Source organism: Pristiophorus japonicus, chromosome 15 (assembly GCF_044704955.1).
Source record: "Pristiophorus japonicus isolate sPriJap1 chromosome 15, sPriJap1.hap1, whole genome shotgun sequence".
Taxonomy (NCBI): Eukaryota; Metazoa; Chordata; class Chondrichthyes; family Pristiophoridae; genus Pristiophorus; species Pristiophorus japonicus.
This window is the reverse complement of record NC_091991.1, coordinates 150,455,249-150,480,084: the sequence shown is the minus strand read 5'-3', so window position 1 is coordinate 150,480,084 and position 24,836 is coordinate 150,455,249. Positions and strand designations below refer to the sequence as shown.

General features: G+C 40.6%; 1 protein-coding gene across 1 annotated transcript in view; it reads right to left on the bottom strand.

Moving 5' to 3' along the window:
- Window positions 1-24,836, bottom strand: part of cacna1ha (calcium channel, voltage-dependent, T type, alpha 1H subunit a) — a 341,912-nt gene that overhangs the window by 200,505 nt on the left and 116,571 nt on the right. Inside the window, exons 6-8 of the mRNA XM_070901103.1 lie at window positions 22,119-22,211; window positions 19,137-19,923; window positions 11,775-12,166 (exon numbers count right to left, since the gene is read on the bottom strand). Coding sequence (XP_070757204.1) covers window positions 11,775-12,166; window positions 19,137-19,923; window positions 22,119-22,211 — 1,272 coding nt within the window. The remainder of the gene's footprint in view (window positions 1-11,774; window positions 12,167-19,136; window positions 19,924-22,118; window positions 22,212-24,836) is intronic.

Sequence of the window (24,836 nt, the reverse complement as noted above, 5' to 3'; positions counted from 1 at the left end):
TCCCCGACCCAACCCAACGCCACCTACCTGTAAATCTGGTGCTGGGGACGGGCCCTGCCCGAAGTCTCGGGCCGGCCCGTTCAGCCTTCGGTCCCGAAAGGCCTGCCTGAAGCACTTTCACACAGGTAGGAAGATGGTTTATTTAATCTTTTCTTTGCTTATAAATGTTTATTCAGGTTGGATTTATTTGTATAATATTTGTATAAGTATAAATAAGGATTTATTATAGAATTTAATGACTTCCCTTCCGCCCCCCCACCTCGTTCTGGACGCCTAATTTGTAACCCGCGCCTGATTTTTTAATGTGTAGAACAGGTTTTTTCAGTTCTACAAAAATCTTCACTTGCTCCATTCTACTTTAGTTTGGAGTACGTTTTCACTGTGGAAACTTTCAAATCAGGCGTCAGTGGCCGGACACGTCCCCTTTTGAAGAAAAAATTCTGTTCCAAAGTAGAACTGTTCTACCTGACTATAACTGCAGAAAAAAAAATGTGGAGAATTGCGATTTCTAAGATAGTCCGTTCTCCACCAGTTGCTCCTAAAAATCAGGCGCAAATCATGTGGAAACTTGGGCCCATAGTGCAGTAAGAAGTCAGGATGAGTGAAGGCTTGAACAAATACTACATGCCACTATCTGTACCACAAGCTTCACACATTGCTCAATGCACCACACCCCAGCACCAACAATCTCTACCTAGCAACACCAACACCCACAATGGCAGGCACAAGGGTCATTAGTTATTAGAATTAACGTGATATGTGTGATATGTTGATAGATACATTTAATGTATGCTTGGAATATTTTGTGGTCTCTCTCATTTCACCTTTGTGACCAGGAGGATACTATAATATGGCATGAAACAGGGGTTGTATGATGGGGATGTGGTGAGCTATGGGGATCTGGGGTTTCATTGATATAAATCGGAGTCTGGTGAGGTCACAGACAGCCCGTCCAGAAGGCCGATTATCTTGCTGCCACTGCCTTCCCTCCTGTTCCTCCTCCTTTTCCTTCTCATCCTCCTCTGCCTCTTCCACCTTTACCTTATCACCCTCCTGAGGTGATCTTGCAGCCCCCATGACTGTGAGGAAGCGATGTGAGCAGAAGTCTTTAACAAATAATGAGTGACTTCTACACTTGAATCAACACTCCCTGTCACCAAAAAAAACTTGAAATAATTAAAAAAAAGCTAGTTCAGTTGTAGGAAGTAGTAAACATGCACTGAAACTGCAGAACCATGCTAATTGCAGCTGATTAGGGATGATGCCCTTAAGTATCGCTGCTGCAGACTGCTTCCTGCTCTCCGTGTCGTTGTTCTGCATTGCTATAACGAAGTTGGGAGATCGGACATCCAGTGAGCATTGCACACTCACTGACTTCACGATCTCCATGATGGTGAGGTCCCTGGTGATTGAGTTTACCAGTAGCGCTACTGGCAACACCAATGTGGCATGCGACGCTGGAACCGGCATCAGCTGTCATTATGGCTGTCAGCGGCATTTTAGCACCATCTTGTGACACTAACATGTGGCACGAATTGCTCCCCCAGAATCTCTTAGCAGTTCTTGGCAGGACCTGGGAGCTGGTAGTTTTTTTTGACAAACTGTCATTTTCACTCGCTGTAAAAATGAGCATACTGCACATAGAGCATTTGTTGCATATGTCTTGCTAGTTTTATTTTAAATGATTTTGAAGAATCATCAATTTGTCAAACATAAGAATTGTTTTTCTATTCTTTTCTAGTATTACGTGTGCTCCAAATTTTCCTTTTTATTTCCTTGCAAATTCATTTCTTTCAACCTGATTCCATTTTTTTGCACATTTGTTTAGCAACAATAACTTGCATTTATATAACATCTTTATAGTAAGGCACTTAACACAGGTGTACTCAAACCAAAGTGGATGCCAAGACCAAGAAGGAGATATTAGGAAAGGTGACTAAAGTTTGATCAGAGAGGTGGGTTTTAAGGAAGAGAGGGAAATGGTGTGTTGGAGAGTTTAGGAAGGTGATTCCAGAGCATGGAATCTAGACTGCTGAAGGCACAGCTGCGAATGGTGCAGCGAAGGGAGGAGGTTGGATAAGAAGCCAGAGTAGGAGGAACAAGAGTTCAGCGAGCAGGGAGTTATAGTTGGATTATAGGGAGGGGTGAGGTTATGAGGGATTTGAACACAAGGATGATCATTTTAATTTTGAGATATTGAGGGACTAGGAGCCAATGTAGGTCAGCGAGCACAGGGGTGATGGGTGAGTGGGACTTGGTGTGGGATTGGATATGGGCAGCAGAGTTTTGGATGAGCTGAATTTTACAAAGGGTGGTGAATGGGAAGCTAGTAACTTAGAACATTGTACTTACCAAGTCTGGAAATTACAAAGGCATAGATGACGGCTTCAGCAGCAAACGGGCTGAGGCGAAAGATGCTTCAGAGGTGAAAGTAGGCAATCTTTGTGATGGCAAACATTTTGGAGTTGGAAGCTCAGCTTGGTGTCAAATAAGATGCCAAGACTGCGAACAGTCTGGAGGAGGCAATGGCCAGGGAGAGGAATGGAATTAGTGACAAGGGTATAGAATTTGTGGTGGGGGCCGAAGATGGTGGCTTCAGTCTCCGCAAAGTTTAATTGGAGGAAATTACAGGTCATCCAAAATTGTACCTTGGACAAACAGTCTGACAAAGCAGAGGCAGTCGAGAGAGGTAGAACTTGGTGCTGTCAGCATAGATGTGGAAGCTTTACACAATGGTTATGAGCAGGAGGTTTCCCTGACCATGGTGATATTTCCAAAGGGCAGTATGTAGATGAGGAAGAGGAGTGGGCTAAGGGGAGATCCTTGGGGGACTCCAAAAGTAACGCATTAGGGATGGGAAGAGAATCCATTGCTGGTGACAAACGGTTAAGGAAGAGTGGAACCAAGTAAGCGCAATCCTACTGAGCTAAGGAGGATGGCGTGGTTAACCATACCAAAGGCTGCAGAGAGATCGAGGAGGACAAGGAGGGATAGTGCACCACGGTCACAGTCAGAGGATATAATTTGTGACTTTGGTTAGTGTTGCGACGGGGACAGAAACCTGACTTGAGAGCTTCAAATATGAAGTTGCAGGATAAATGGGCACAAATTTGGGAGATGACAATACATTCAATAACTTTGGAGAGGAAAGGGAGGTTGGAGATGGGATGGTAGTTTGCAAGGGTAAAGGGGTCACAAGTGGGCTTTTTAGGAGGAGGGTGATGATAGTAATTTTGAAAACAAGAGGAGCAGTCCCCGAGGAGAGGGAACCACTTACAGTATCAGCAAGCATGGGGGCTAGGAGGGGAAATTTATTTTTGGTTTAATTCATTTGGTATTCCCTTCTCTTTCAGTCTAGTTTTACTTTTGAAATGTATTTAATTTTCTTTGTCTTTCTGCTTTACTTTTCATAATTTTTCTTCCTTTATCTCCATTTCCTTTGGTTTTCCCCGTAGCTTCTCTGCTTTCATATTGTCTTGGTCTCTTTTCTCTCCATCCCACTTTACACAATTCTACATATCCTCACTGTATTAGTGCAAACCCAGTTAATCCATCTGCTCTCTCAATGTCTCAGGAAATATGCTAAGATTCCACAAGAGGCTTTGTTTGTGCCGAAAACAGTCTACTTTGAGGATTTTGCATGTGTATTTAGTGGGATTGATACAGGATAGTTGCACTGGTTTCTGTTGGGCGGGTAGTGATAAAATCTGCCCTTAAGAATACTGAGAATAAAGATTCTGAATAAAAATTTCCAATTCAATTCCTGGCGTCTTCTGAATTAGCTGATCTCGGTGGAGGGTAGGTTATATGTGTGTTTCTAGGCTAGTGTCAGCAAAATATAAGAAGAGTTCATGTTGCTGAATGCGATCCTTGCTTAAGACCGTCATTTGCAGTTTTCTTTGTTCTTAGTAGAACAATTACAAGGATGGATGTTATAGAAACATAGAAAATAGATGCAGGAGTAGGCCATTCGGCCCTTCGAGCCTGCACCGCCATTCAATAAGATCATGGCTGATCATTCCCTCAGTACCTCTTTCGTGCTTTCTCTCCATACCCCTTGATCCCTTTGGCCGTAAGCGTCATATCTAACTCCAATTTTGTGGTAGAGAATTCCACAGGTTCACAATTCTCTGAGTGAAGAAGTTTCTCCTCATCTCGGTCCTAAATGGCTTACCCCTTATCCTTAGACTGTGACCCCTGGTTCTGGACTTCCCAGTATCGGGAACATTCTTCCTGTCTCTAACCTGTCCAATACTGTCAGAATTTGATGTGTTTCTATGAGATCCCCTCTCATTCTTCTAAACTCCAGTGAATACAGGCCCAGTCGATCCAGTCTCTCCTCATATGTCAATCCTGCCATCCCGGGAATCAGTCTAGCGAACCTTCGCTGCACTCCCTCAATAGCAAGAATGTCCAAGAATACCTAGGAGACCAAAACTGAACACAATATTCCAGGTGAGGCCTCACCAAAGCTCTGTACAACTGCAGTAAGTCCTCCCTGCTCCTATACTCAAATCCCCTTGCTATGAAGGCCAACATGCCATTTGCCTTCTTCACTGCCTGCTGTACCTGCATGCCAACCTTCAATGACTGATGTACCATGGCACCCAGGTCTCGTTGCACTTATGAATTCACAGGATGGGCCTATGATGTCCCCCATATTATATAAGCTGTTAACACTCAACCAATTTAACTGTGAATGTGAGCAAGGTGCCAGAGGGTCGTCAACACCTGTGCAAACATACCCTACACCCCCTGGTCATCAAAATCCACGGCGTGGCCCTGGACAACGTGGACCACTTTCGATACCTCGGGAGCCTACTATCAGCAAGAGCAGACATCGACAACGAGATCCAACACCGCCTCCAGTGCGCCAGCGCGGCCTTCGGAAGAGAGTGTTTGAAAATCAGGACCTCAAATCTGGCACCAAGATTATGGTTTATAGGGCTGTAGTGATACCCACCCTCCTATATGGCTCAGAGACGTGGACCATATACAGCAGACATCTCAAAGCGCTGGAGAAATACCACCAACGCTGCCTCTGCAAGATCCTGCAAATCCATTGGGAGAATAGACGCACCAACATCAGTGTTCTCGATCAGGCCAACAGCCCCAGCATCGAAGCACTGACCACACTCGGCCAGCTCCGTTGGGCGGGCCACATCTTCCGCATGCCCGACACGAGACTCCCAAAGCAAGCGCTCTATTCGGAACTCCTACACGGCAGGCGAGCCCCAGGTGGGCAGAGGAAACGTTTCAAGGACAGCCCCAAAGCCTCCTTGATAAAGTGCAACATCCCCACCGGCACCTGGGAATCCCTGGCCCAAGACTGCCCTAAGTGGAGGAAGAACATCCGGGAGGGCGCTGAGCACCTCGAGTCTTGTTTTCCGAGAGCATGCAGAAAGCAAGCGGAAGGAGCGTGCGGCAAACCAGACTCCCCACTCACCCTTTCCTTCAACTACTGTTTGTCCTACCTGTGACAGAGACTATAATTCCCGTATTGGACTGTACAGTCACCTGAGAACTTATTTTTTGAGTGGAAGCAAGTCTTCCTCGATTTCGAGACACTGTCTATGATGATGATGATGAAACATACCCTAGCACGCATCAATGTCTCATGGAGTGGAGAAAATTAGATGGCAGGGAGGTAATCTTATAAAGTACCTGCACTTGGCTTGTGATGATTAGATTATAATGATGATGCAATGTATTATTAAGGCAGTTTTCTGGAGACTGGAACTGGTATGTTAAGCCATGGAAAGTGCAACCATGTTTATATCACATTTACATAGACTTTAGATTGCTTTTGGATTTTTCTCAACAGTATTGTATTTAAAGGGCACATGCACATTGTGGTTTGAACACTAATACCTACAGTAAAAGGCTTCAAGAGCGTTTCTGCTTAATAAACACTGCCAATGTTTCCGGCTGATGGAAGCAGAACTAGATATTGAGAAAGCAATTTTGAGAAACTGTGTTTGGGGAACATTCACAGTTGTCAAAAACTACCAGCAAATAAAAGAGTACTTTTCATCAATCCCACCCCCACCCCTGCAGGAGATTACATAAAAAAGAAAAACCTGCAACATAATACTACAAAATACCATGTTGTTTGGCTGCATCTCACACAATGGATTCACCTGCACACTGACCACTAATTAGTTGCTGACAGTTTAACATGATAGTTGATGATGCCAGGTATCAAAATGTTAATTGGCATCTATGATTAAAAATTTTTTTTCTAAAGATATTAAGGCCATAATGATGTTGGCACACTTTATCTAAATACTAAAATGCTAAATATTTGAAGCGATCATGCCATTCATTAAATATTTTAATACTTTTAATGACACTGTGATCTGCAACATCACGGTTTTAAAAAAACTGTTAATTTGTGCCATTATCTTGAATTCCTAATTTTCATGTTGAAAATAAAATATATCACAGCACATTTCTGCTGAACAACTTTTGAAGGCCATCGTTCAATCACTTATTTAAGTGAACGTGGTTCTCTTCATGCTGTATAATGACGCAACATATCAACGAATGAAGGTTAAAGATCATGTGACAATATGGAATGCAAGTTACAGATCACAAAAGTGAAAGTTCTGGGTTATCACTGAAATATTTAGATTGCATGTATGTTATTTATAGTTTTTCTCACCTGCCTATTTTGTAATGCTGCAATCAGATGCTGAGGCTTTTAACATCAGACAGAATCAGAAATGTGCAGTGTAACAGATGCCAAATCAGTCAGTGTAAAAAAAAGACTTGCATTTATATAGAGCCTTTCACAACCTCAGCGCTTAAATACTTTTTGAAGTGTAGTCACTGATGTAATGTAGGAAACGCGGCAGCCAATTTGCACACTCCAATCTCTCACAAAAAGCAATGTAATAATGACCGTTTTCTAGTGATGTTGGTTGAGGGATAAATATTGGCCAGAACTCCAGGGATAACTCTCTTGCTCTTCTTTAAAGTAGTGTCACAGGACCATTTACATCCACCTGATAGGGCAGACGGGACCTTGGTTTAACGTCTCATGCAAAAGACGGTACCTCTGACGGTGCAGCACTCCCTTAGTACTGCACTGGAGTGTTGCAGGGATCAGTGCGGGGACCCCAACTATTTACAATCTATATTATGATTTGGAGGAAGGGACTGAGTGTAACTTAGCCAAGTTTGCTGATGATACAAAGAAGGGAGGAAAAGCAATGTGTGAGGAGGACACACAAAATCTACAAAAGGACATAGACAGGCTAAGTGAGTGGGCAAAAATTTGGCAGATGGAGTACAATATTGGAAAGTGTGAGGTCATGCACTGTGGCAGAAAAAAAATCAAAGAGCAAGTTATTATTGAAAAGGAGAAAGATTGCAAAGTGCCGCAGTACAGCGGGACCTCGGAGTCCTCGTGCATAAAGCACAAAAGGTTAGTATGCAGGTACAGCAAGTGATCAGGAGGGCCAATGGAAAGTGATCAGGAAGGCCAATTGTAAAGGGGACGGAGTATAAAAGCAGGGATGTCTTGATACAGTTGTACAGGCTATTGGTGAGGCCATACCTGGAATACTGCTTGCAGTTTTGGTTTCCATATTTACGAAAGGATATACTTGCTTTGGAGGCAGTTCAGAGGAGGTTCACAAGGTTGATTCTAAAGATGAAGAGGTTGACTTATGAGGAAAGGTTGAGTAGGTTGAGCCTCTATGCATTGGAATTCAGAAGAATGAGAGGTGATCTTATCGAAACGTATAAGATTATGAGGGGGCTTGACAAGGTGGATGCAGAGAGGATGTTTCCACTGAAGGGGAGATTAGAACTAGAAGGCATAATCTTAGAATAAGCTGCCGCCCATTTAAAACTGAGATGAAGAGAAATTTCTTCTCTGAGAGGGTTGTGGATCTGTGGAATTCGCTGCCTCAGAGAGCTGTGGAAGCTGGGACATTGAATACATTTAAGACAGAAATAGACAGTTTCTTAAACAATAAGGGGTTATGGGGAGCGGGCAGGGAAGTGGACCTGAGTCCATGATCGGATCAGCCATGATCGTATTAAATGGCGGAGCAGGCTCGAGGGGCCGTATGGCCTTCTCCTGCTCTTATTTCTTACTTTCTTATGTTCTTATGTTTAGGAGGCTGGTGTTGTCATATCCGATTCAGAAGCATAATAGTATATTGTGTTGCAGTGGATTCAAAACTGAATGATGGAAATTTCAAATCTCGGGCGGGAAAGCGATCTAGCGAGTGGCTAGCCAGTCTGGGAGTGGCGGTCCCAGCCGATTTTAATGGTCGAGCCTCATTAACATGCCGTTGGCCGAGTTCCTGCCCAAAACGGAAGTAAGTCTGAGGGAAGCTGCAGAAAGTTAGGGCCCCCTGGCCCAAGGGAAGTGCAGTGACAGGGGAGAATGGGGTTCTGGGGCAGTCAGGTGTTTGCAGGCTGGGGTGGCAAGAAGTCCGGGCCACGGGAGACCTACACTTTCCTTGTGTGGCTCGGAGGAGCACTCCTGCTGAATGAAATAATGGGCTTGTGTTCACTTTTCATTTATATATTTAGCACCTTAAACTTTATTATAAAGTGTAGTTGTGCAGATCCACTGCGATGCAGGACTACTTTATAAAGCAGCTCAATGACAGATTAATAAAATAAAATAATATTTGGAATGGTGAAAGTGGTAATTGCAGATACTGCGAGGATAATAAACAAGTAAGTCTGAAGACTGGAAAGAGAAGAACCAGGAAGGGATCAAAAAAAGAAAGGTATAAACAGGAAATCAAGCAAGAGAAATTGTCATCCAAAGAAGAAAAATCACTGCTCATGGGAACTGGCCTTTATAAAAATGTACAGCATGGTCAGTTACTTCGGCTTTTTAGTTGAACAAACTGATTCTTGCTGTATATACAAATATGGGTGACATGGCTGATAAAGTTTCTGTAAGTATAAGTATCATCATTGTATGTGTATTCAGCTGCAAGTTCCTAACATTTGCCGCAATGCTAGTCCCCTGAAACTGCTACCCTGGCAGGTTCAAAGATTATAATGATTATAGCCTGGTAATTATATTGCGCAATATTTTATGAACACTTCATGCAATCAAATTCCACTGAAATCTATTTTAATAGCAGACTAAAAATTCTTATTAAAATAGCAGACGGAGGAATTTGATACAAATACATTAATTGCTCATCTGATAATATCACAGTTCAATATACATGTTGTACCCAATGCAAATCCAGAAATCATAAATTCTAACCACGAGTAATAACTTTACCTCTTCAGGACAATTTCTTATTTTAAAATACTTTATGCAGTTGTTTTGAAGTAAATGTTTGGCTTATTTAGTGTATTTTACTGTGTTACAGATCTGGACTTTAAAAAAAGAGTCTTAAATGATACAGGGCTTGATTAAAACACAAAAATGTTTATGCAAGTACAATGTACTGTGCAAGGACTAGTCCTGGAGACATGAACAATCCTTATATTGGGAAATCTCTGGGGCCAGGATCGATAAACACCTTACTTTGGAAGAGTACAAAGCACTGGTTCAACTATCAGAGGTGGAGCTGAGCTTTTACAAAGCTCCAAATACACAAGGTGATCCCATGAGCTTCCAGTATTGCACAGACGCAAAACTGACCATTTTCAGCCACTAATCCCACCAAGGACTTTGATACTAAATAAATAATTCAGCCATTAATTAAATCTTTGGGTTTTGTACCATTTTCTACGTTCTTAAAAATAGTTTTTATACGTACCATTTTGGCCCCCATGCTCCCAATTGCCCAGAGCCTTGAAGTCACACAAAAACAATGAAAATCCGAAAGACACTACTTTCAGTCCGAGCACGTCTTTAGTTATGCTAATTTCTATTAACCTAATGCATGATTTTATGGGTCTGTTTTTTTTGCAATCAAAATTAAGATCTTAATGCAGAATTAAGCTCACATCTAATTGTCTAACTGAACTGAAAACTTGTAAGCTCACTACAAACTTACTGAATGCAGATCAACCAAACAGCTGTGAGCGCATTTGTACTGGTGAAGATAGATTCCCAGGACCTCTTCCTTTTTATAGGGCTCATTTTAAGCACCTCTATCATCAGGTTTATGAATTTTGTAATCAAATAAGTCAAAGGAGAGCATATTATACCAGACATACGGGGCACAAAAGATGTGAAATAAATGTATATTCTTCCAAAATCTTTCATTTTCCTCTTTCTTTGAAATGTCTTGATAAATTTATAAACAAAGTCCTCATTGTAGGCAAAGGAAAATTTTGTGGCTTGGACATATTGTAAATCAGAATTTTAAAGAATAGTATTGAAGTGGAACTCAAACTTAGTGTTCATTCAAACTCTCAAACCCACAGGCTGAAACAGAACACACTATATCAAAAAAATAATTTTTGTTCACATTCTGAATAAAATTAACTTAAGTTACACTACACTAGACATTACATCAAAGGAAGAGGACAGTAAGAGGAAATCAAGTGAAGCAAGACGAATATCTCAAAGAGAGAATGGTATGCTCGGGGATTTTCCCAGCTCAACCATAGAATCTGAAAGATAATGAATCTGCCCTACTTTGCAACACTGTACAATACTTTAATACAAACTGTCAAACCATGAAATATAATTACCATAAAATTATCTCTTAACAGCAGAATTAATCCATTATCCTTTATTGGTCTATGCACTGCTGTAAATGTACCAATTCAAGTGTTGAAGACAAAAGGCTAATCCAGTTAAAATTGCTAATGCACTAATAATGGATTTGAGTCCTACAAGTGCGGGCAATTCTTATTACTGAATGTATTATTGTAAATTGGTTTCTTTGACCAAAATGTAAGGCAGCAGAGAGCAGGCAGAATTTAATTAGTTATGTGTTTAAGTTAGAGGCCTAATTATTAATTTGTGTTCTGTTCTATACATGTCACTTAAACTACAGTGGAAATTCAATATAACAATTTCTTGTTATCATAAACTTTTTGCTTGGTCCCTCGACAAGTGCCATTATAGTATCAAAACAGCAGCTTAAACCTCCATAAAATGAAGTCCTAATAAAGACTGTTTTACCAATATTAAATTTGTAATGAAGGTTGATTATCATTCAAAAACTCAAATGAGTTATGGATTGCAAAGTACAGGTATTACAAACTAGGAAATCATTTTGCTGAAGCTACTGTAACTATGGCAGAATTTAAGAATTATTGACCAAACTTTTTTTTTTCCCCACACGGCTCCTCAACTCCCATAATATTTACCATTATTTATTAAATCGTACGTTGGGTAGCCAAGTGGCCTACTTCCAAGTCTTTCTCCATGTTTTTAAGTTGGCCACTGAAAGTCCATGATAGCTTACTGGCCCCACCAAATTCCAATTCTTCTCTTGTTGCAAATCAGGCTTCTGGTCGGTACTGCCTCCCAGTGGCATTCAAAAATAGTCAATTTTAAACCTTAGTTCCAGCAGCCCACTGTAAATGCCACATCATGATGTCTCAACAATGTTTGCATGACACTAAAAGACAATTTTACTTGCTTTCCGATCTTGGTACTCCATTTTAGTCAAGAACAGCGACCTCAGCAAGTCAATTAACCTTTAAATGTAAATTGTGTTTCATCAAATAATAAGCACACTGCATCTGTCTAATTAGCTTTCAAGGCTTGCCAAGCAAAATAGTACAAAGCCATAACTAGGTCACAAAACATTAGGTACAAACCATTTCTTTTACAAGACATTCCAGTCACCAGACAGACAGAAACATTAATTATTAACACTTACCTGCTCGTGGTACTCAATACCCATGCTCAATGTGTTGATCAGAATGGCTATCATAATCCCACGATTGAAATATTTACTTTCCACAATTTTTTTCATTTTTTCAGAGAATAATGTCAAGAGCAGGATACATTTATTTTTTTCCTTTGGTTTCTTTTTGTTCTTGTGGATCTGATCTCTTTGGTCACCTTGCCTGACGTCTTGTGTAAATTCGTACACGCCATCAGCATCAGAGTCACCACTTTCTGAATCACTGAGCTCTAGCGCTGGGTTTTCTAAAGCATGGGCACAATATGGGCAGTTCTGAAGTTCACAAGTCAAGACACCAGCCTGAGTACTAGGTGCAGAACATGGCATGTTGAGCCCTGACAACTTGCTTGCAGCTCGAAAGATTCCTTCAATAAAGACATCCAAACAAAATTATCAAAATACAGTGGAATTTACATAATTTGTGGCCATCACTTACAATATTCCTTCGTATTATTTTGTAACTTATCAGTATAAAGATATACCCATTATTCACTTCAGACTGTCAGTTTAGTGGCATAAGGTATTCATTTATTTAATGCGCACAAATTAAACACCTCAGTAGTAGTTCAACAACAATAACAACAACTTGTATTTCACAGGCGTATCACAGACAAACAATTTAACTTGTATTGCTATTTCCATTCAGTTATTTTTATGGAGCAGCCACATTCCCAATTCATATTACGAACTGAGCAAGTATGATTGAGTATCACCATGATTCCATTTGTATGGCAATGCAAAACAGTAAATGGAAACACAAAGTTAATCAAACTCTGAAATAAAATTAATATAAATAGCAGCCATTCAAGTCTCCTTTAGAATTTGTTTCCATATTGGATTCATTATTAAATCTCCTGAATTAAAAATATGAAGACAATCATTTTATATTTAAAATTACAATTTTATTTGGGCTCAGTTAAATATAAGTGAAAATAGATGAAATATTGAGGAAATACTTCTCAGTGAAAAGACAAATTAACCATGGTGACAAACATCAATATACTGATTTTTTTTTACATCATTATATCTATGTACTGCACTGGGGAATTTGTAAAAATCAAAAGTCAGAATGGAAAACCAAAATAACTTCATCTTCTTTTAAAGACTACTTCATGTTAGGCAAAAGCAGTAAAAGATGCCATTTGCTATCATATCCCATTGGTTTAGTTTACAAAGGCTGTCATTAGCCCTTCCAATCATTGAGCCACATAATAAATTGAGAACATAGACCTTCTTAGATTTATTGGCTGCAGAGCAACTAAAATGGCAAAATGTGGACCATTTTAGGTTCTGGTTTTCGTAGCACTTAATGATAAATGTCAGCACACATCTGCAGATGGATCAAATTTCTCTCAATCCATGCACACCACCATTCAACAAATGGAGACTACAATTTCTCTCTGTATGCATGATCAGTGTCTCACAAAAAGTTTCTCCTCAACAGAAAACATGTATTTCTACAGCCACTCCAAGGAAGGTTTCAAAAAGTAAACACTATAATAAAAGGGGAAGATTTACTTTGTGCAATTTCATGACAAAATTGTGAACCCGTTTATAAAGAACAGGTATGAGATTTTAATAGACAGTCGCCTAGAAATTCGATTCTGTAGTGCCTGTTGTTTGGTCGCTTCGCTTTCCTGCCATTGGATGGAAGAGACCTCCCCAGGACACCAACGCAGCCTGGTTGCACATTGTACAGGAGGGCACAAGCAGGGATGTCATCAGGAGGAGCTGGCTGCAGTGGCGCAAACCTTTCAATGATCTCAGTAGATCATGAAATATTACAGCAAAGCCGCACTCAACCTCATCTGCTGTGCCACTCATCACATCCCCATCACTATATCTTCCCTACCCTACTCTGAACATCCTTACTTACATAAACTTACCTTGCACCTCCATCCATCCCTTTCTCTATCTATATTATCAAATCCCCATCTCACTAGGCACACCGCGCACTCACCCTCATCCTTGTCCAATCATATCAACTAACACACAAGGGTAGGCACTTGGGTCTTTCAGCTTGAATCTTTGGAAGTGGCTTAGTGAGTTGTAGTGAATGGTGAGACATAAAGGTACCCCCCCGTAATGGTCATGAGTGTGAAAGGAATGGTTTGGTCACTGCAGCGATGCTTTATGGTGCTGGTGTGGGGTGGTGCCAACCTGGCGCATCATGTGGCAGCCAGAGTGCACAGCATCAAATGAAGTAAATGTAGCCATAGTGAGGCCATCCCTGGCATTCCGGACATCAATGTGATCAGGTGCTGATGCCCTGTGCCCTGTGCAGATCAGGTGATTGCGGAGAAGATTTGTGTTGTTGTTGGTTATGCTGGTGTGTTTAGTGATGGGGTTGGGGCTGATTGTGGTGGAATTCTGAGGACCAAGGTGAAAATTTCGCAAGGGCACCGATGCTGTTGGAATAGATGGCAGCTGAAGTTGAGATGAAAGAAGCGATCTGTCAACGGTGAGAGAGGTTGCTCCAAGGAGGTGACAGTGGATAGAGTTCACTGCAGACACTTCCACAGCTCAAAAGTGTCTTCCAAATTTTGAAGGCTTCAGGCTCTGAGACTGGAAAGTGAACAGATGTGAAATGGTAACTTTTATACCACTTCAGCAATTGTCAACTAGTCAAAGCAAAGAAGTCACATTTACTGGGCGTGAAGCCCGAGTGACAGGAAGCTGCTGAAAAACTTGGAAAAATTGTATTCTTTTTAAACACCTCTAAACTACCTCTTAATGACGCTAATTAGCTGGCCCGCTGCTTGGTGCCGGATCTGTGAACCGCAGCCAGACCCGGCACTTTGGAAACTTTTAAGAAGGTGGGTTCAGAACGTCAATCACAGCCATTTTGACAGCAGGCCCACCTCCAAACTCGCAGGACTCGTAAGATTCTGGCCAAGGTTTCTGAAACCACCTAAACAGGCAGCAGATGTGGAAAAAAAGCTACAAAAATTAAACAAATGCATCCAAGGCCTGAATGATGCTTCCAGGGCATGGAATCTTTTGGTGAGATCTGGATTTCTGAAAATAAGTTGTGTGCAACCAAATCAGATCCCGTAATGTTTTATTGGTATCATAAAAGAAAACTTTCCAGCATCTTCATGATGCATGCTGACATCATGGGGTGGTACTGCTGAATTTGTTAAATTCGTCATTTATAAGATTAGAGTTGAATTCAAAATTGAGAGTCAGGCCTTTGGGGCTTTTTAATAAATTGGCTTAGATATTAAGCAAAGTGGGCCTGGTATAACTTAAAATCAACAGTCCTATTTTAGTGAGTGTTATTCCCATCCCGGCTAATCATACTAGGTCATCACAGAAGGTGATGCTATATCTAAAGAAGTGGCAGAGTAATTGCGAAGACTGATTGGTTAGTTGAACTGGTTGTGAACTCAGATTAGACCAGCTGCTATTTTTAAATGTGTTGGCGTTAAGTACTTCAATGAAACACCCCATAGTAGAGAATGTTTTAAGGGCAAACAAAACATTATGAAAATTAAACCTGGACAAATGCATACTTAAGTTCCCATCCTTGGGTGACCCAAAGAACATGAAGCTAGTTATCTTTAGCGATGCTCCACATGCTAATCTTCCTGATGGGTATTCTAGTGCAACTTATGGTTGTGTGTCATAGTGTTTCTTATGGTTGAGGATGGGAAATGTTGTTCTTTAGCTTGTGAAGTTAAGAAAATAAAAAGTGTTATTAAAAGTACTGAGGCTGTTGAAACACTCACTCGTGTGGAGACAGTGGATATGGGATTCTATTTGCCAAATATCTTTGAGTGACTTCCTGTACAATGGGAGTACTGAAGATAGTACACCCATTGAATGTTATGTAGACAATTGTTCATCATGGGATAATGAACTCCAAGCTCTTCCCAAAGCCCTGTACAAGGCTGGAGCTGGATTCCAGTACCGCATCAGAGAATCTTGGCGCCCTCTCTCTGACCTGTTGAGCCATTACTCACTCTTTTTTTTTTTCTTGACAGTAGCCTCCACAAGCACTTCCAACAGCTATTGCTGGCAGAAGGCACCTCCCCTTTAAGAGGTGCAGACTGCTTTTAAGTTGTGCAGCCTAGCTTTAATTGGAGCTAGTGTTGCACGAACTTGGACCCCCTGCTGAGTGTTCAACCACTTAGTAACCCGTTCAGTGCTCATCTGAAAGCTATAATCATGCAAAGTAGCAAGCAACATGACTTTTACATGCGCCTACAGTCCTACCGAATTTCTAGGCCAGTGTACAGAGAAATTCTTTCCCCCAAATTCTCTCATTTTAAAATGTTCACACCTTGTGATAGTAATCCAGAAGCACCATATCATGGGACAGTGGAAAAAGTCAATAATCTGAAGTCACGGTGATGGCCTAACCAATGTTTAACAGGAAGACAATATAACTTGAATGGAGCTTTAATTTCATCCACTAGAGACCATGACACCTCTTGGCAACATATTTAAGATTGACGTAGCAATTTGTGCATTCATCCTAAATTGCTTCCAGTGGGATGTTCAAAAGACAACTAATTGGTTCCATATATAAATTGTAACTACAAATCTGGGCAATAGCAAAGTTAAAGTGGTTTACTTCCGGGAGCTAAGCTTAAAATTATTTCCCTGATATTGGTTCTTAACAACTGGTCAAGTCTCTTACTTCTTATGCCTTTTTTCTCCAATATAGTTTTGTCTTTTTCTTCATCTTTTCACTGTTTCTATTTTTCTTTTCAACTTTTATTTACTTTCCATTTCATTTTCTATGACATTAGATTAGTACGTGCAAATCTTGGTCAGAAATGAATCTTGATCTGTGTATTTTCAAGTCTATTAAAACACTACAGAATTATTTTATACTAGGCTTGATTTAAAAATAGGTCCCAAATGTTGGCCTGGTATGTTCTTTTGGATGCTGGAAATATGGCATAAATGACTTCCGTTGTGTTTACCAACAGCCTGAAGCAAGATAGCAATTTGTTCAATACACAAAAGTTGTAGTGAGACTGAAGTTGGAGGCATGCATTAACCAATAGTAGTTCCCACGTACAGTTGCTCGAAAAAATATTAGAAAACTCTATTATTGGGAAAAAGTAAATTCTAAAGCAAAAACCCACGGTGCTTTGTAAAATAGCTTGTTAATTGGATTTGCTTGTAAGACTATTGAGTGCAGTTTTTGGGAATAAATGGGGGACTTCGATTAAGTTCAGTTTTGAATCTAAATGTGAAATCTTGGCATGTTTGTTTAAAATCCACTGCCAAAAAGATACCAAAGGTATGGTGAGCCTTACAGAGAACATACAGTTCTGATTTTCCGACAATGGGAAAAATGGAGTTGAGCTGACCTACTGTGCTGGCTCACCAGTGTTTCTGAATGTTCACAGAGGGAATGCCTGACCTAATCTTTCAACATGAGCCCCTCATCCTGAAGGTTGGCATGCAGGTACAGCAGGCGGTTAAGAAAGCAAATGGCATGTTGGCCTTCATAGCAAGGGGATTTGAGTACAGGGGCAGGGAGGTGTTACTACAGTTGTACAGGGCCTTGGTGAGGCCACACCTGGAGTATTATGTACAGTTTTGGTCTCCTAACTTGAGGAAGGACATTCTTGCTATTGAGGGAGTGCAGCGAAGGTTCACCAGACTGATTCCCGGTATGGCGAGACTGACATATCAAGAAAGACTGGATCAACTGGGCTTGTATTCACTGGAGTTCAGAAGAATGAGAGGGGATCTCATAGAAACATTTAAAATTCTGATGGGTTTAGACAGGTTAGATGTAGGAAGAATGTTCCCAATGTTGGGGAAGTCCAGAACCAGGGGTCACAGTCTAAGGATAAGTGGTAAGCCATTTAGGACCGAGATGAGGAGAAACTTCTTCACCCAGAGAGTGGTGAACCTGTGGAATTCTCTATCACAGCAAGTTGTTGAGGCCAAATCACTAAATATATTCAAAAAGGAGTTAGATCTAGTCCTTAATACTAGGGGGGATCAAGAGGTATGGCGAGAAAGCAGGAATGGGGTACTGAAGTTGCATGTTCAGCCATGAACTCATTGAATGACGGTGCAGGCTAGAAGGGCCGAATGCCTACTCCTGCACCTATTTTATATGTTTCTATGTTTCTATCCTAATTTGAGTAGGCTACAGGCACAGGAAAATCTTGCCCAGATAGGTTGGCTTGTTGCACAGTGGCTGGCATTTGAAAAATCTGCTAAGGTGGCAGCTAGCTCTTAATGATGAAGTTGTGGTGGCACTTAAAAAGTGGAGAATTTGGGGAGGCTAGACAAGTATATGAGGGAGAAGGGAATAGACGGTTATGCTGATAGATTTAGATTAGGAAAGATGGGAGGAGGCTTGAGTGGAGCATAAACACTGGCATGAACTGGTTGGGCCAAATGGCCTGTTTCTGTGTCATATATCCTACGTAATGATACAGCGGAGGCAAGTGGGCAACTCTACTTCATTTGAAGTTCCAGCTGCACGAGTTGCATCAAAGGACGCTAGTTCTATTCGGGGCTGAAGACCAACCCTCAGTAAAATGACAGCCACAAGCTGCATGAAGGGAGATTGAGTAAATGTAATCATCCAAGTTCCTTGTTTTTTCAGGTCAAACCGGTTGGAGTGATATTCTAAATTGCTAAATGCAATGATTTTGCTTTATAAAAAATATTTGATACACAAGCACTAGTTTTGGACATTTTGTATGTTGTAGGTAGATTCTTTTGTTCACTTAGAGATTATCAAGGTGAAAATGATTGTCAGACTTAGTGGTACCAGTATCCATAGCTAGTTGAGCAGACAAGGCTGAGAACTTTAATGGGGAGCAAAATAGAATGGAAACCATTGAAGTACAGTGACCATATTGTTGCAAATTGTTGATCACTTAATAAAATTATAATGATTAGAGCTTTGATTATTAATCCTTCAATATAGACATTATCATATATAAATTATGTGAAGCACACTGGTCACGCATATCTGCGACTAAACCTGTACCGAGCAAAAGATGGACTAATCCAAATTCAATAAAACCAAAATGTTATATACTGTAACAAATTATTGGATATGAACAGTAATACAAATAATCAATTGTTTTCAAAGCTATAGTCTCATCTATAATTGCCGTGAGCAACTTGAGGTTTGCTCTTGCAATTCATCACATCAGAACTCCTCAAGGAGTTTACTGCCGGGTAATCAATCGCAAGTATCCATTATTCTTAATCTTCTCATTTATCTTGCTTAATGGGTTTTAAACATCAATGCATTTGTAAAATTGAGTTGCTTCCTCATGGAGCTTTTCAGCCATAAGAACTAATTTTGAAGTGACTACTGCAAATAACAGTGACAATTCTTACCATGCTCTCCCACAAAATGGTGCAGTTTGCCATAGGAATCTGCCAAGTTCATGTTAGGGCTCTCTTTGCCCATAGTGATGGGTGTATTACTGCTTCTCTTGCCTTTTGGTTTTGGTGTGGAGCTGCTTCTACTAGTCACAGATGGAACTATTGTTGGATAGTTCATGCCCCCATGATGTGTAAGGCCAGCCATTAGTTTAACATTAGCTGCAGTGGAAGACTTGCATGTCATTTGTGGGCCTTCAAAGTGGCAGTCGGCATGGTAAATACTATGAACTGACTCGGCACCTGACGAAGGACTCTGATGGTTTAGTGCAGATGAAGGAAGCATGAGCTTACTGCCAGCTCGCAATGATTTCATCTCCATATCACAAAGTTCTGGACTGCCCCGCTGTGCCCTTGAATTACCATTGCTGATATGATAATGATGGTGATGATGGTGGTGATGGTGGTGAATTAAATGATGAATTGACCTTACACGTCCCTTATTCCGCCATTTCCTCTCCTGTCCATTTGAGCTGTTTGGGGTGACCTTCTTGCGTCGTTTATTCTGCCAGATGTTGTAAAGGCGCAAAGTTCGTCGCTTCACTTTCCTAAAAAGGTGGCAAATGTACTTAAGGAGCTCTTCATAGCAGCTTCCTGGCTCAGAGAAACTGGCAATTGTGCTATCATTTGAAAGAAAGCGGGCTCGCTGCTCCTGCATTAACTGGTTCTCGCGTTGCTTTGTTTCTGAAAACTGAGTTGCTATGACAACCAGGCACAGGTTAATCATGAAGAATGAACCAACCTAAAGACATGTTTTTAAGACATAAATACACAAAATCAGTTTTAAATTCACAAAGACAGCAAAAATGTTCAACCTCTACGGTGGCAATCTTGAGACTTCATGCTCAGTGTTCATTAACTCATTTTATTTTGTTGCAATCAAAACATTAACAATGGAACTCATCTCACACTCAAGGGGAACTAAATATCTCAGTGGTGCCTCACATCAGTATTCTGATTTAACCGCGGCTTGCTCCGGAGTCCTCCTTGCCTGACTGGAAGCCAAGCCTTTCAATCAGGCTGACTTCCTGGCAGGGAACCTGACAAGGAGAAAAGTCATATGGTGTGGAGTTAAAACTCTACAGCATGCGGTGAAATCCGGACCTGCTGAAACTTTGCTCCACCCCCATCCCCACCCACTTTCACAATCAGTCCCTGTTAATATCCAGGCCTGCGTGTCTCAGTAAGGATTCTTCAATGTGATCGGTTGAAGAGACATGCTGTTGCTTTCCCTCCTCATCCTGGTCCAAGAGCTCTTGGAGAGGGCACCGCACAGAAATGGATTTCTAATTACCATAATTGACAGTGCAAAAGCCCACTAAAGTCTGTGGACAGCTATTAGTGCAATGAACAGCAAGCGCCGTTCGTTTGCCGCTGACCGCAAAATCCGAGCCATTGTTTTTAGAGTTCGATTATTGCAGAGTCAAAGAACAATACAGGGTAGCACCAATTCTAAAAATATTTTTTATATTAAACACCTAAAACTAATTATTATTATAACTATCACAGCAAAAAGGAAGTCTTAGTCTCTACAGTTAAATACATTATACAAATAAAGATCTCTTTAAATAATACAAAGTTTAACACTTGTGGAATTGAATTGAACATGTATTAATTCATAATAATTTGTTACTTAGCATATTCAACAAATTATTTTCTGGAAGTTAAAAAATGGCACTGTAATTGAATTTGCATCTGAGAAATTGCTCTCAATGACATAAGCAACTAGAGGAAATATTTTGTAAATCAGTTCACAAAATGTGTAATTTTAATTATGTTGGCTGTTCTCATTTTGGCTTTCAACAAAATAAATGCATTTACCTCTGAGTTGTAGTATACAGTGGTTTCAAACTGAGTTACGAGTTATTTTCCCCTTTATACTTTTCTCATTATTCAGGCTACTGACTTGGGAGCTCCAGATATCGTGTTACTCTGGTTTTCATTTAAAATTTCAGTTTCTATGAAGCTATTGGTGCAAATAAATTCCTATGTTCACCTAACACTAGCTGGAACAGCTATTCATCTCCTATGAATTGTTATAGAGAATGATGCAAATACATTTCTGTATGCTTCTAGCACATGGACACAATCTTAGCTGAGTGCCACCCATGCATGACATATGGAACTGGTCTTTAGTGCCTCAGAGGCATCCCTGAAACTGGGGGATATGAAGGCAATTTTACTAGCGTGCACTACTGAAGGGGAGCTTTGTGCACTGTGAGCACATAAAAAATTACGCACACTACTAACAATTTTTCAACCATTAAAATACATGTTTGGAAAATTGTTGGCAGTGTAAGCCTGAAATTATGATACGTGCTTCTGGGTACGAGGCTCCCTGTTAGTTGCATGGACTTGTAAAGTAACTTTTATACAATGTGGCCACATTGTTGCAGTGCAAATTGAACTGTTGTTAGTTTCATTAACTAATGAGTTTTAAATTTTGGATTTTTTTGGTCAGGTACTTGCATGTTAGTAAAACATTTAAAAAGTACTATTTTTAAAGGACTGTTAATATACATATTAGTTGGAACTTACAGGGTTACAGACAAAAGGCGAAGATGTGGGACTAAGCTCAATTGTTTTTTCAGAGAGCCAGCACAGGAACGACGAGCCGAATGGCCTCCTTCTGTGCTGTAAGTTTCTATGGTTCTATATTCTTAAAATATATTTCTATCCATAATCTACCATTTTATATTGGTCACAATAATTTATGCATCCAATAAAACTTCCAACTAATCCTTTAAAATAAACTGAACAATACTTTAAAAAAATGTTGTACTAACATGCAATAAAAATCATCTAAAGTTTCTAGCCCATAGACATGTTCTACTCTGAAAGCTCATCCTGTTAAGTAATGTTTTGGAAAAGGTATGATATGCAAATATTCACCATTAAAGCAAGTGACTTTTAAACTCTTAAATCACACATACTTACTATTATAAGCAATATAAAATATATAAAATTGTAAAAAGAATGTGCATCCATAACATAATACATGATGTCCACCCATCCTTCCAGGGTAATAACCTGGGGAGAAAGCAAACAAATATTATATTATTGTGACTTTTAAAATATAGTAATACAGGGTAACAGACAAATAATTTCAGGATGCAAATACTAGTGGTCACTTTTCCTATTTTAATTTTATCCAATTACTTTGAGTGAGGACAGAGATATTTAATTAGCCAATACTTCATCAAATTGCAATTGATGTTATTAAATGCAAATATATACACAAATTTCCATACATATTACTTTAAGAGTATCAAAAAACAAAGTGATCTAAAAGAAAGTTTAAAAGAAATCCCTCCTCATTCTTTTATTACTTTTCTCATTCTGTGATTTTTTTTAAAATAAAGAGTGCATTAACACATCTGAGACCAGTAGCTGTTGTTTGGGTTCTAGCCAGATAGAACCCATGTTATGCTTGGCTCCCGCTTGGCAAGAATTTTAACTGACCTGCTGAAGAGAGACTTCTGTGCCTGGCTGCATCCATGGCCAGAGCTCTCTTTCCCCTGATCATTTAGCAAACAGAGTGAAACCACATTGGATTTACACTATATGGGGTGTTGAACAGAAGCAGTGCAAGATTGTCCTCTCCAGGTTGGGCTCTGATTCCACAGTGGTTGCTTTCACAAGGACTGTAAATGCAGTCCAAATGGCTGCAAGACTGACAACAGCAACTGCTTATTTGGTGAATTGCAACCCCTTATAAGCAAATCTCCAGATGCAGATTATGGAAGAAGCAATCCCACTGTAACATTTGCTGCTAATGTCCACAGGGACTGAACCTTGTCCTGTAATGCCTTATCAATTGAACTTCCCTACAATCCTCCTCTTGCTCTTCTATGAAAATGGTATAAAAGAGAATCCCTATGGGGAAATCTACGTTGAAATATAACAAATTATTCTCTAATTTCCCTGGTAACCATGGAGCTATGTGCCAGGCAGTTGACCGCAGATCAGAAGAAGAGTCTGAAAATTGGCCAATTAATTGCAAAAGTGTCAACAGAAGTATAATTTCTACATTAAACTCGTAACCTTCAACTTGATTCACTGCTATTGTATGCAGATTTTCCTTCTGATGAGGGGGCAAGTCCGGTGGAAGGATGAGATTTCGGACAGTGAGCATTTTCCCGTCAATACTCTGCAGAAATAATGCGGGCACAAGCCAGTTCCAGCAGAATATTTCTACAGACATAAAAAGTGGTGGCGGCTCTGCAAAATTGTGAAGGGAATACCATGCAATTTGCTCTGCTTTTGTGTAAATTTTACCTATAGAAATAACTTAAAATATCACCAAAAAATTGTAAATCAACTATCCGGTTTAGCGAATTTTTAAAGAAGGAAAAAGAATTCAATCGAATGGACAATAAACATTAGTAAACTAATTGGCACACGTTCTCTGACATTGTTTGAAGGTTTACCAAAAATCATACTCTGCTTTATAGATGCATATCACTCATTTAATTTATCAAAGTAACTATTTGTACTAAGTGTCATGTATTCAACCAGCATTGTAACCCATGTATAATCTGACCTAAGTTGTACACTGTGAGAACAATGACCACTAGGTAGTGAACTTGTGGGAGATATTCCTAACCTGGACCTTCAGATATAAAAGGGGAAGCTCCACCCACTTCCATCATTTGAGTGCTATGGAATAAAGGATAGATCACAGACTGACCTTCTTCTCTCAAGCATGGGCCTCGTGTGCATTTATACTGTATAGTAAGGACGTATCAATGGCGACGAGAAACTGGGATTTAAACCACGCGAGCATGGCCACGAGCAGAACAGACGAGAGGTAGTGTTAAGGAATGGTTGGGACAGAGATTCAACATTGTTAAAGCAGCACACAGTTCTCCAGGCAGACAAGGGCAGTCGGGCATGCCCCAACATGTAGTTGAACCCAGAGGGGGAGTTCGACAGAGACAATGGCAAGCTGAACGGCGATTCACGCCATTGCAAGGGACAATGGGGGCCATCAACACCTGTTAATGGCGCACTCAAGGACAATAACAGTGGCAGTCAGGGACGATCGACTGGCAAGGGACCTTTTGTTTCAAACAGCAGCTCATGTTGGAGGCGTGGAGGCACACACTCAGCCGGAGTTTGCAGAGATGAGCAAAATACCTGCAGAAATGAACGCTGGGGGAAATCGCTGGAAGCTGAAGTTCAGCGAGTTCATGTGGAGCACGGATACAGTTCATACACCAGGACGCCACCGATAATGATGAAAGTGCTCCTCAATGGCATCCCAGTATCAATGGAGCTAGGCACGGGGGCCAGCCAGTCCCTGATGGGTATCAAACAGTTCAAAAAGTTGTGGTCGTCCAAGGGAAAGAGGCCAAAATTATCGCCGATTGACGCACAGCTACGGACATGCACAAAGCAGATCATTCCGGTGCTAGGCAGCGCCACGGTAGTCGTGACCCACAAAGATTCGGAGAACAGACTGCCACTCTGGGTTGTCCCCAGGGGACGGTCCCGCACTACTGGGGAGGAGTTGGCTTGCTGTCATGAACTGGAAATGGGGCGATGTTAATGCAATTTCCTCTGTGGAGCGACTATCATGCTCACAAATCCTGGACAAATTTGACTCATTATTTCAACCCGGTATTGGCACTTTCATGGGGGCCAAGGTAATGA